Source organism: Sitophilus oryzae, unplaced genomic scaffold (assembly GCF_002938485.1).
Source record: "Sitophilus oryzae breed Bouriz unplaced genomic scaffold, Soryzae_2.0 scaffold_1111_pilon_pilon, whole genome shotgun sequence".
NCBI lineage: Eukaryota > Metazoa > Arthropoda > Insecta > Coleoptera > Curculionidae > Sitophilus > Sitophilus oryzae.
Window position 1 is genome coordinate 1967715 of NW_022145740.1, and position 13259 is coordinate 1980973.

The window sequence follows — 13259 nt, forward strand, 5'->3', positions numbered from 1 at the left end:
GCCGAAGGTTAGCGATCCAAATGACAATTGTGGCTCTGGAAACTGCAGCTCGGAAGATTTCCGCAGACGAGCGTTCAAACCATCTCCTCAAATCTTTTAGCCATGAGTTCTGGCGTCTTCCTACTGATCTTTTCCCTTGCACTTTGCCCTCTATTATGAGGCGCAGTATTTCGTATCTACCACCTCTCATCAGATGACCCAGGTATTGCATTTTTCTTTCCTTGATGGTGTTCAGTATCTCTTTTTGTTTCTGCATGCGCTGAAGTACTTCATCGTTGGTGATAATTTGTACCCATGAGATTCGCAGTATCCGTTTTTCTATTCTCTTTTCGGTCTGTGAATCCAATGACCAGCTCTCACATCCATAGAGTAACACAGAGAAGACGTAGCATCTGGCCATTCGAGTTCTGAGTTCCGCACTGAGGTTTCGTCTTGTAAAAAATGATTTCATTCTCACAAAGATTATTCTCGCTTGCTCTAACTACTAGCTACTGGACATTTAAAAACCTTATAACTTTTGCAGTTAACTTTTTACGGTACCTTGTATGTTTTACCTAATAATTTTAATCCACCGTTCCCATACATATCAGCGACCCTGTATATATTTCTATTATTATTAAACATCACAACCTTTCTAATTTTTATTATACTTTGATAAAGATCTATCTATACAAAGTTCTTGCTTTAACACTATAAATACTGACAGGGCACCAAACCAAACAAACAAACAAAGTAACTAAAACTTGCCAGGTTCAATAAAGAAGTTATCTCTGTATCCGATCATGCTCCGCCTTACACCAAAAACTGTTACTTGAGTGTCTTATCGAGAATCTCGGTTATTGATACTCAAGGGTGTAAACTCGAAAGAAACAGTTAAATTCACATCTTTTCACCGGAGGCCCATAAATAGTTGTTTGAGTGGCACGGCAGCCAATAACTGTGTACTTTACACATCAACTACTTTAAGAGTTATTGCTGAGGTAAATAAAATTGGGTTTATAACTATTGCTAGTATAATAAAGTTACACATCAAAGTTGTGTTTTTTCTAACGGAACCTATATATTAATTGATTTTCGGATTCTAGGAAAAAAATAAAGGTGAGTTTTATTAAAGAAGCATATACCTAAAATCTAACGATTTTGACATATTTAAATTTTGTGAAAATGAAGAGTAAATTTTAAATTTCGATAACAGCTACCTAAATTTTAGTTGACCTTGTATAGCCTGATATTTAATTACAGTAACCATTGTATGTTAAACCAAATTGAAATTTGACCCGAAAAGTTATACAGGGTGAGACAAAATTAATATGGAATATTAGTCACTTTTGTAAGCAAGTTACTCCTTTATTTTAAATAGAACACTCAGTTTATTTTTCCGGTGTTCGATGGGGAATTTATATATCTTCAAAATATTATTAAGGTTGCCTACCCCTCAGACAAAGATTTTCCCAGATATTTTAATTTTGATGATTTTGCGTCAGTAAATGAGTAAATCTTGATTATTTGAAAAAATCTAGGTGGCTGTGTGATACCTATACCTTTTGTTGATTTAAAAATTAAAGATTGTGTATGCGACAAAAATTAGCTAGATTAAATCAAATGCTCATAATGCTTCCTTTCCTGTTAACTGCATAAAATGATTATCTTTTCAAAAGGATCTTTTCATTTTAAAAGGCATATGTGGAGTTCTGCTTCGAAAAGCAGCTACAATAATTTCTCTCATGTTGTCGACACTAGTTGGTCGAGTTTTGTAAACACTGTCTTTAACATAGCCCCATAGAAAAACAGACTAGATACTAGATAAAATCAGGAGCATTTAAGTAATTTAAGTAATTGGTTGGTTCTATGCACATTGCATGAGTCTGATATTCAAGAGAATATATATCATATAATGAGTCTGATAATTCAAGAATAGGAGCACAATAGACCTATGATAAGGTCGCGGTGATTAACTTCTCCCCTGCCATACATCAACAATTTATATCTACAACGTCTTTAGGGTCAAAATATAAAGAAAGACAGAGATAACGTCAAATAACACAGACACTTGCAATACTACAATCACAGTTTAAAGAATATCTTTGAACCGTGCTACTATCAAATAGGTTTTAGTAGGAGGTATAACAAAGAAACAGCATTTTCTTGTTTTATAACACATCATATTCCAGGCAATTCACCGCTTCTGCCTCACCAACCGACCGACACGACCGACCCTCCGCCGCCTTCACTTTCACCCTCCGCCGAGGAGCGCCCTTTCAGCCGATGACATCACCGGCTTATTAGACGAACCGTCGTGGGGCGTAGGGCCAGGGACGGGGGGACGGAAAGCCCCAGCAATTTGCGAGGGCTTCGCGCGGCTGCGACGCCGAGGTCGGGCCGTATTTTTCGAGGAGCGTCCCGCCGCGTCCTGGCTGCTCGGCGTCGTTTGATAAAGAGGACGCCGACGGGTCCAGGGTTGGGTAAAATTTATAAACATTTCTATCTATTTTGGTTTTGTGTGTTTAGTTTTACATCCAATTTAATAACAGGTTTAAATAAAGCGAATAGTCGAAAACCAACAGTTAATTGTTTTATTTAAATGTTTGCAATTTTGTTCTACGTGTTAAAACGAAACATCGTCAGCAAAATCCGCAAAAAACTATCATTATATACAGGGTGGCGCCTCTCATACGCCGCGGAGGCTCCAAGGAGAACGACTGTTTGTATTGAAATGAAATTTTGTGAGCTTACGTAGGTTAATTCAGAGCACTTTTTACAAATATAGAGAGTCTCCAAAAGAGTTACATATCAAAGTTGTGTTTTTTGTAATGGAACACCCTATATATTAATTGATTTTCGGATTCTGAGAGAAAAATAAAGGTGAGTTTTATGAGAGAAGTATATGACATATTTAAGATTTTCTAAAAATGAAGAACAACTTTTAAATTAAGTACAATAAAAGCTGCCTAAATTGGAATTTATCCAGTATAGCCTAATATGTAGTTAAATTAACTATTGTACTTTAAATCAAATTAAAACTTGATTCAAAAAATTATACAGGGTGAGAAAAAAATAATATTGAACATTGGTCACCTTTAAAAGCATGTTACTCTTTTATTTTAAATAGAACACTATTATTCCGATATTCTATGGAGAATGTATGTCTCTTTAAAATACTATTAAGGTTGCCTACCCCTCAAACAAAGATTTTCCTAGATATATTCATTTACATTATTTGATCTGAGTAGATCTTTATTATTTGATAAAATCTAAGTGGTTGTGATATGTCTGACGTTACTTCAACATAGCTGTCTATAATTAGTAAAAGTGTAAAATAAGTAAATTGTTAAAGTTGGACTAATGTCCAACTTTAACAATTAGTTCTCAGTTTAAACAAAATTCTCAGAAATTTGCCGAAAATGCAAACTTATCCTACATCAGAGAGAATTGATATGATTCTATTAGTTTGGTTTCGTTTGGCCAATTAATAGAATACCAATTAATAGAATAATACCAATTAATAGAATACTTAAATGCTTCTGATTTTATCTAGTCTGGATTTTTTAAGTGAATATGTTAAAGACAGTGTTTACAAAACTCAACCAACTATTGTCGACAACATGAGAGAAATGGAAGAGAACTCCATATTATGCCTTTTAAAATGAAAAGATCCTTTTGAAAAGACAATCATTTTATGCTGTTAACAGGAAAGGAATAATTTTGAGCATTTGATTTCATCTAGCTAATTTTTGTTACATAATTATAAGTTTAGATCTAGTTTTAATTGTGTAATAATTAAAATATGTTTAAAACGTATATCTTTTTATTACCGTTGAGTATTTTACTACTTCTTTAATTAGGTATATCACAGATCATAGATTTATACCCCCTAGATTTTTTTCAAATAATAATGATCTACTGACGCAAAATCATAAAAATTAAAATATCTAGGAAAATCTTTGTCTGAGGGGTAGGCAACCTTAACAATATTTTGAAGATATATAAATTCTTCATTGAACATCGGAATAATATACTGGGTGTTCCATTTAAAATAAAGGCGTAACTTGCTTTTAAATGCGACTAATGTTCCATATTAATTTTGTCTCACCCTGTATAACTTTTCGGGTCAAATTTCAATTTGGTTTAACATACAATGGTTACTGTAATTAAGCTTTACAAGGTCAACTAAAATTTAGGTAGTTGTTATCGAAATTTAAAATTTACTCTTCATTTTCACAAAATGTGAAATATGTCAAAAACCTTAGATTTTAGGTATATGCTTCTTTAATAAAACTCACCTTTATTTTTTCCGTAGAATCCGAAAATCAATTAATATATAGGGTGTTCCATTAGAAAAAACGCAACTTTGATGTGTAACTTTTTTTGGGGACACCCTGTATAATTCTATATATTTTTATAAAATGTTTTAAGTTAACCTACATATGCTGCCCAAATTTCATTTCGATAGAAACTACCGCGGCGTATTAGGGGCGCCACCCTGTATATCAAAAATTAAAACCTAAATTGTATTTATAATAAGTAGGTATTTCAAAAAATCCTTTAAAAGACAGTAAATTTATTAAATAGAACGAAAAACAACATTTTAAAAAATCGCTTACTTATAACTTTTACCCATCCCTGGCGATGACTAAAAAGGGCCGACAGAGGGTGGGGGTGGGTCTTAGGCGTTTGACGGTGAAAAAGGTTCGTGGGATGGGAGCGCCGAGACGCCTGCGGGCGTCGTCCGGAACGACGACGGTTAACGGTTTCGGTAACATGGGGAGCGGATCAGGGAGAAAAAAGGGTGGAAGAGAACGAATGATGGGGTGATAGAAAAAATCGTTCGGGTAGAACCGTCATCATTTTCGATGGTACTAGTAAAAACTGGAGAAAAATATATGTTAAAAAATTGATCAACTCAACTATACAGGGTGAGTTTTCTACGATGTTCTCTATACAGGGTGGCGCCCCTCATACGCCGCGAAGCTCCAAGGAGAACGGTAGTTTATATCGGAATGAAATTTTGGCTATATGTATATATGTAGCCTATGCTATGTATGTAGGTTAACTGAAAGAATTTTATAAAAATATATAGAATTATACAGGGTGTCCCCAAAAAAAGTTACACGTCAAAGTTGTGACGTTTCGGATTCTAACAAAAATATAAGGGTGAGTTTTATTAAAGAAGCATATACCTAAAATCTAAGGATTTTGACATATTTCACATTTTGTGAAAATAAAGAGTAAATTTTAAATTTCGATAACAGCTACCTAAATTTTAGTTGACCTTTTATAGCCTAATATTTAATTACAGTAACCATTGTATGTTAAACCAAACTGAAATTTGACCCGAAAAGTTACACAGGGTGAAACATAATTAATATGGAACATCAGTCACTTTTTAAAGCAAGTTACTCCTTTATTTTAAATGGAACACCCAGTATATTTTTTGTATGTTCAATAGGGAATTTATATATCTTCAAAATATTATTAAGGTTTCCTACCCCTCAGACAAAGATTTTCCTAGATATTATAATTTTTATGATTTTGCGTAAGTAAATCTTTATTATTTGAAAAAATCTAAGTGGCTGTGTGACTTACCTTTTGTTAATTTAACAAAAATTAAAGATTGTAAAGTAAAATACTCAAAGATAATAAAAAGATAAAAGTTCAAAACATATTTTAATTATTACAGAATTAAAACTAGATATAAACCTATAATTATGTGATAAAAATTAGCTAGAACAAATCAAATGCTCAAAATGCTTCCTTTCCTGTTAACTGCATAAAATAGTTGTCTTTTCAAAATGATCTTTTAGGAAAAGGATCGAAAACTTAAAGAGGATTAACGTGCAGAATGAGTGGGAAGAAACAGCTCACAATAGAACTCAATGGAGAAGATTTGTAAACTCAGTTAACAGCGACAACCAAAAAGTAAAGAAGTAACAAAGCAATGAGATTTTTGAATGTCCGGAGTGCGGTAGGCAGATAACATCACGTATCGGGCTTTTCAGTCACAGAAAAGTTCATGAAAGAAAACGCCTTCCGTGACCATCTTCTGATGCGTGTCAAATACTCGTCAGCGAGTAATGGCAGTATGTATGTATATAATTGAATTGGGCCATTTTTAAAATAGCCGAAATTTGTTTTTTTTTTCTTCGAAAAGTGTAGTAAGCCATGAACTTCTTCAAAAATCCGAAAGACGCATATTTATGACCCCACAAAACTGCAATTCTTTCCCCATTTAACCGACTCTCTATCTCCAGTGGTTTCCGAGTTACCCATAGAGAACATCGTAGAAAAGCCACCCTGTATAATTTTTTCTTACTTAATAAAAATATTTTTTAAAGATAGTAACACGTAACACATAAAATTATTTTCATCAATTTGTTTTCCAAACTTTAGTATACGGTTAATTATCAATACCTCTCATTATTTTGAAGAAAATACATATTTTTGACAACTCCTAGCACACTAAATTCTCAAAATGTTCCCAAACTACCGCTCGACAACCTATTCTCATCAGCCACAACCGACTCCAAACCAAACCACCCTTCTTTATTCCCATCCTTTGCCCGTTCCTGCAACCCACCCTCAGCGTTTCAGGCCTACGGCTGCTTCCTGCGGTAGGGTCCCGGGCCCTGCTACGGTCCCTGCTAACAGGATGCGGGCTGTCGAAGGGTAAAACGGAGGGGGGATGGCAAATAAGGGAGGCGAGGGGCGAGGATGTGGAAAAGAGATCGACGCCACACCGGCTGGTATAAGTGCGAGGGCGATAGAAATGCATGCTAAGGGATCGTGACATTTTTTATTTCTTTCCTCAATTTTTTGGGGGGTACGATTAGAGTTTGCTCTATAATAGATTGATCGTAGATAACAAAATAAAACTAATACAGTATTAATTTATTATTATCAATCAATATAGATGTATCCACTGCTTGTTCCACTCTAACCTTGACTGGGACCAAAAGCAAAGACATGGTATTAACACGTATTAATGTAGAAATTACAAAAAAATGTTAGTGTCTTCTTCAAAAGCGAATATCTCCAAAAAAAATAAAGCTATTGAGATGAACCAAAAAATAGACTATCAAGAAAAGATTCGCCTAGATGATAAAATGATTTTCGAATTCCTTGCTTTTTTAACATATTCCACAGGGTGTTCCAAACTTTCACCAAAATAACAACATTTTGTTCTGCCTCGTATAATTGACAGATGGAAACATTGATTTTTAATTTGGAAAGAGATACTAAAAACTCTAATAATTTAGTTACAAATTGCTTAAAAGATCATCAAAACCGGTCCACTAGAACACAACATATAAAACTTTTAATCACGTGAATATTTTAAGGTGTCCGATTTTCGTAAACTAGTAACTCGTGTAAACTAGATGAATCGCTTAAAATAATTCTAGAAGGTTTCATTCTTAAATCCACTGTATATCGATAAGGGTAAATGCAAAGTATACTAAACTTATATTTTTGAAATTAACTAAAATATGTCTACCGGAACATTCTAAAATATGTGGGGGGTCCCATTTAAAAAAAACATGATGGCGTCATATCTGTCAAAATTGACTTTTGACAGATTTTTTAATAAAATTGACTTTATTAAATAAGTAATAATGTTTATATGTACTCTGCAAGAAAGATTGCAACAGCTCATGAAAGACTGTTTGAACGAAGATGACGAATTAACTACTGAACATTATCCTAACCTACAACAAATTAGGCAAAGAAAATAAAGTCCTCCTACTCTGGATGCCTGCTCACCAAGGGATAGAAGGCAATGAAAAAGCAAATGATCTAGCTAGAAAAGGAGCGAACACTCCACTAACTGGACCAGAACCGTTCGGTTTTCCAAACGGGAACCAACTAAAAGCGGAACTGAAGAATCTGAAAGACTCCATCCGTAACTTGGAATGGGTGTCCTCCAACGGTCTAAGACACTCGAAAAACTTCCTCAGAACTTACGACCGAGAAAAATCAAAGGCTTTCCTTGATTTAAATAAGAACCGTCTTCGTATTGTCACGGGGTTTTTAACAAGACACGGTCTCCTCGACGAACACCTCAGCAGGCTGAAACTGAGAAACAACGGCGAATGCAGATTTTGTTGTGAAAATGGGGAAACACCAGAACACCTTATCACTGAGTGCGCCGAGACGACGACCATTCGTGCCATGAACTTTGGTACGTCTGCTGTCGAGGATGGAGAGCTGGCCTCTGTGGAGCCGTCTCAGATACTGGCTTTTGTTAAAGCCCTGAGACTGTATGATGAGTTATAACTCGTTATAACTCAAGAAAGGGGAACACACAATAAATCTATAAGGTCGCGGTGATTAACTCCCGTGCTAAACATTCTACATTCTACATGTACTCTGCAAGAAAGATTGCAACAGCTCATGAAGGACTGTTTGAACGAAGATGACGAATTAACTACTGAACATGACGATGAAAAGGAAGAACCGGAAGTGGATAGTGGATATAGAAAGGCGAGGGCGCCGAGGGCCCAAAATAAATCCTGATACTGAAAAATAAATGTCAGAGTGTGAAGCACCGAATACAGTATTACCAGAGCATCGGCACTACAGAATTGTGATAGGCGGAAAAAACAGACCAACTCATTACGCTTTGTACAGGGTCACAATTTCGTATGTTTTGAGTACACGCAAATATTCTGTAATCACTGTTATACAGATTGATTTTTTCATTATTATTAATTATTTTTGTTTTTGAATAGTATTTATTAATTTGTTTTTTTGAGTGTTTTATGTTATATATTTTATGTTTATGTTTGCTATTTGTAATGAAGCAAGTCAATAAATCATTGTTATTTTGATTATCATATTATTTTATGTCTTTACACCACGAGCAACGCTTAAGACCTCTTGAATTTAGCATGCGGACTCAGAGTCCGCGCGCGGCCTATCATGTAACAAATAAAGCGCAACCTCCGAAAGGTTAAGAGTTCTAATCCATTCCAACTGACTTCAGAGAAACTATACATCTAATTAAATTACAATCATTATTATCTGGAAGTGTCTCGGCCCCGGATACTTGAAACCATCTCCGTGTCGCAAAAACCGGCATGAAAATGGCTCGGAACGGGACAATGACGTAGCGGCAGGAAGTCGAAACGCGTAACGGATGGCCTGCAGCCGATGGGACAGGACGGGTTGGGCTTAATGGGCTCGACCCGGACGCCGAACTGCTTCGGGCTCTCTGGCTGGCCCAGGCAGACACAAATTCGGGCTTGGCGGCGCTTAAAAATATTGTTATTGCCTTAAGTGCCCGCGGTCAATTTTACGAATGTATTTAAATTGTCGAATGGTTTCGACAGGGATGGGTAAACAACCAAAGACATCTAAATAAAGGGAGACAAAACAATTTACATTTTATCGCGATCACGAACCGTGATCGGCAAAAATCGATAATGACAGATTTACGCGGTATGTGATAGAATACTGTTCGAGTTCCAAATGTTATCATTGTGATTAATGTTTTTTTGGGTACCTATAGAAACGTTAAACTAAATATTTGTATAGGTATACCTATAACTTTAATTAATATACATAGATTGTGCCAGGATTATACCTTTAGTTTTCTTATTAAATTATATTAGGGAAATTACAATGACAACTAGCGGCATCGCTGTGGATTCATCTTTACTACGAAATTGTCGAAATCTGTAGGAATTACGCTGACATTTGACGTTTTCATTTGTTTTCATCTTTGTTTTCATTCAACTTATATTTGACAGCGCGTGGTTGTGAGTTTTCTGCGGTAGTTTTTGTAGCTTTTGAACAACTTTCTAATAATTATTAGTTTTTATTGAAAAGAAAACAATTTTTTTTAGTTAAAAACTATAGTTTTTAACTATCTACGATGGTTCGTCAGTGCATAGTTTAATAAAAACACTAAATCACCACAATACACCAAAACACTTTTACTTTTACACTGGACGCGCGTTTCGCTAACCATGTTAGCATCATCAGCAGATGATTATAAACTAAAGTACAATCTACAAGGTGAGCGTTTATATACTCGCTCAGTGGGCCCCGAGTGGGCGTGGCAAAATCTAGCCAACCGAGTCACGTGTATTTTCTTATTTGTTAGCGCTTTCGATTGTAAAATTTGAGTTACCCTCAGTTAGACCTCAGGCAAAACTAGTTATAATGGAAAATTGGTCTGAGGCAATCCCAATCAATTTTTGATAAAATTCATAAATTTTTGATAAAAAATACATCGCGCCACTGATAGAACCAAATGACAGAAAGATAGACGAAACTCAACCGTGTTGTCATATTTATGTACCCATCTCTTTTTAACTCTCACAAAAGTGTCAAACCATGTATGATTCTAAAAAATTGAGTTGTATGAATGTAGTGTTCTGTCTACCCATTTAGATATCTTTGTAAACAACAACCTCTTAATATATTAAAGCTATAACGTGCACTAATAGACATAACATCTTCAATAATGGAACTTAAAAACGGCGTCCATTAATTCCAAAAAGACCTGGTTTATAAACACAAACGCCAAAGCAATAAATCTCTTAAGTCTCGGTCTTAATACTAATCATAATTATAATGTTGAGACCGAGACTTCGAGTGTTATTGCTTTGGCTTTTGTAATAAAATAATAAATAATAAATAACGCTTTATTGTGCAAAAAGCCAAAATAGCTTTATCGACAAAGCATTTACACAACAAACAAAAGCACAAAAAACATACAAATAATAAAAAATACACAATACAAATCATACAATTCAAAAAAAATATTAAGTCATCAAAATGACATATAGAACATAAATAGACAATTATTTCAGAGCACAAAAAAAAAGGCGCATCAATAAAATTTTACAATAGGAAGATTGTAAATAGATACAATCTTAAGAGTTATAAAATATTAAATACTTGACCTTTGACCAGTGTGTGAGATGATCAAAATTTTAAAATTCAAAATTGTTCATGATTAAACATCAACAAAAAAGTCGTTCACCGCATATAGGACTCTCTCCAGTAAGTATGACTTCAGAGCTTTACGAAATGCGGGAAAGAATGAAAGCGACTTGATATTCAAAGGCAGATGATTGTACATTTTTTGGCATTGTACAGTATTGAACTTTTAACTAGTTCTGAGCTCGTGGTTGGCAGATAAAGATCGTGCTCCGCATTCCTGAGTGGATAGTTATGAGATGACCTCTCGGGAATAGCAGATATCAAAAGATATGTGCTTGCGGATTAAGCAAACGGATTCAAAAATGAATAAAGAAGGAAGAGTCAGTATTTTCAAACTTTTAAAGAAATCTTGGCAGTGAGTTCTACTGTTCAGTCCCAATAAATATCGAACTGCTCTCTTTTGAAGTCTGAAAATACGATCAAATTTTGTTGCGCAGCAAGTACCTCAGAATGGTAAGGCATAACGAAGATGTGATTCAAAAAGGGTGCAATAGGCTATTCTAGACGTTGATAAGTTAAGTTCCTTAGAAACTGATCTTAGCGCAAAACAGGCAGCGCTTAGTTTCTTTGATAGAGCTTCGATGTGAAAGTCCCATTTTAACGAGTTGTCTACAACAAGTCCTAAGAATTTCACAGAGTCCACGACGTCAATAGTGGTGTTATTAAGTACAAAAAGGTTGTATAGTACTTTTATTTGACAAAACTTTAGTTTTTGATAGGTTGAGGCATAGGAGATTAGAATCGCACCAAGATTTAATGGTGCGTAAGTCACTACCTTAACGAAGACGTTTTTTTTTAGCGTTTTTTAGCGTTTAACGTAGATCTTAGCGTTACCTATAAAGCTCGACCAATACACACAAAAAAAAATAATAAAATAATAATAATAATTAAATAATTGAAACTGAATTTAATTATTTGAATAAATTTCCTGAGAATTTTAATTTATTATACTTAGGAGATCTGAGTGAGTTTTTTAAATAAAAACGTATTACAATATTTTGAAGGGATGCGATGCATCAGTCGCATCAATGGAAGCTTCTCCGCTGGTATCATCTACATATATAAAATGCTAATGTTTATCTGTGTCGTCTTTACTGAAGTAACGACTTGCTCTAGAAAGTTGCTTTTTTTACTAAAAGATAGCTAATTGGCTCTTCTAGAAACTGTCGCTGCTGGATTTTTTTAATCATTTAATTAAACAAAAAATAAAAACAAAAAAAAAATCACACTTACCTTAGCTCCTACATTGGGCACGTACAACGCCGGGTCCCTCGCCGATCCCTCGTTACCCCCCTCCACTGGTTCAATCCCCTCGTCCACGTCACACACACTGAACCTTCCCGCAATCCCGTCAGCTGGTTTCGCCTCGTACCCCTCCGGCTTGCCCACCCTGAACCCTTTAGCCTTCACCCAAAACCTAAACTTGCTGGTGTCCGCGCTGGCCACCTCCTCCCCCCTCAGCGTCCTAATAATCCGCGCGTACTTCCTTAACGTTACCGTTTTTGTCTTAGCTAGATCACCATAAGTTCGCACCACCCACGGCTGGTACGTTTGTAACATTTCATTTTTACCGGTGTCCAAAAGGCGCGTTTTTTTATTAGACGACGCGCCGGTGTTGTTGTTTTTCTCTTCCGTATCCGGAGAGGAAGATTTGCGTTTGGCGCGACGCTGAAACGACGCCGCCGTTGCCAACATGTCCGAAAAATCCCCGAAATCACCTGTTGCACGTATTTAGCGGTCTTTCTCTCGAGAGCGATGATACCTCTAAAAAGGCGGTTAGGTTTTAACCTCGGCGATCGGTGGTGTTGCGGCAGACTGAGGACGGCGAAGAGCGCGTCTCGGGACGGGACCCCAATGTAGGAAGCGCCGAGTCCCCCACTACGTGCGGCCCGTGTAGGGATGACGGACGTGGGGCCGCCGAAATTAGGAACGCTCGAAGGGCCACGCACGGGGTGGCGGATAGCGGTGTCCGGTGTTGGTCATTGGGTTTTTTTACGCAGGCTGGAAGGTTGTTGTTTTAGGAGGGTATCTCGGTGGTCGAGTATTTTGGGATCGGGTGCTTAGAGTTAATTTCGAGTGTAACGGTCGATAGAAAGAAATTAAAGTATGTTAAACTTGGAAAATATAAGTTCGTTACAGTCGTAAACAGTTGAAAAAGTGGTCAGAAAAATGGGAAGAATAACGGTTCACAAAATTACCACAGTGGCGCTAATGACGCATAAATCTAAAAAATGAAAAGTAACCATAGATAAGAGAATAAAAATAACGTAACCAAAGATTACCCAAAAAAGCTTTGATACCCCAAAAAAAATTGG

General features: G+C 35.9%; 1 protein-coding gene across 1 annotated transcript in view; it reads right to left on the bottom strand.

Annotated features, from left to right (window-relative positions):
* Positions 1-12639, bottom strand: part of LOC115881560 — a 75220-nt gene extending 62581 nt beyond the window's left edge. Inside the window, exon 1 of the mRNA XM_030899104.1 lies at positions 12178-12639. Coding sequence (XP_030754964.1) covers positions 12178-12639 — 462 coding nt within the window. The remainder of the gene's footprint in view (positions 1-12177) is intronic.
* Positions 12640-13259: the final 620 nt, after the last annotated feature.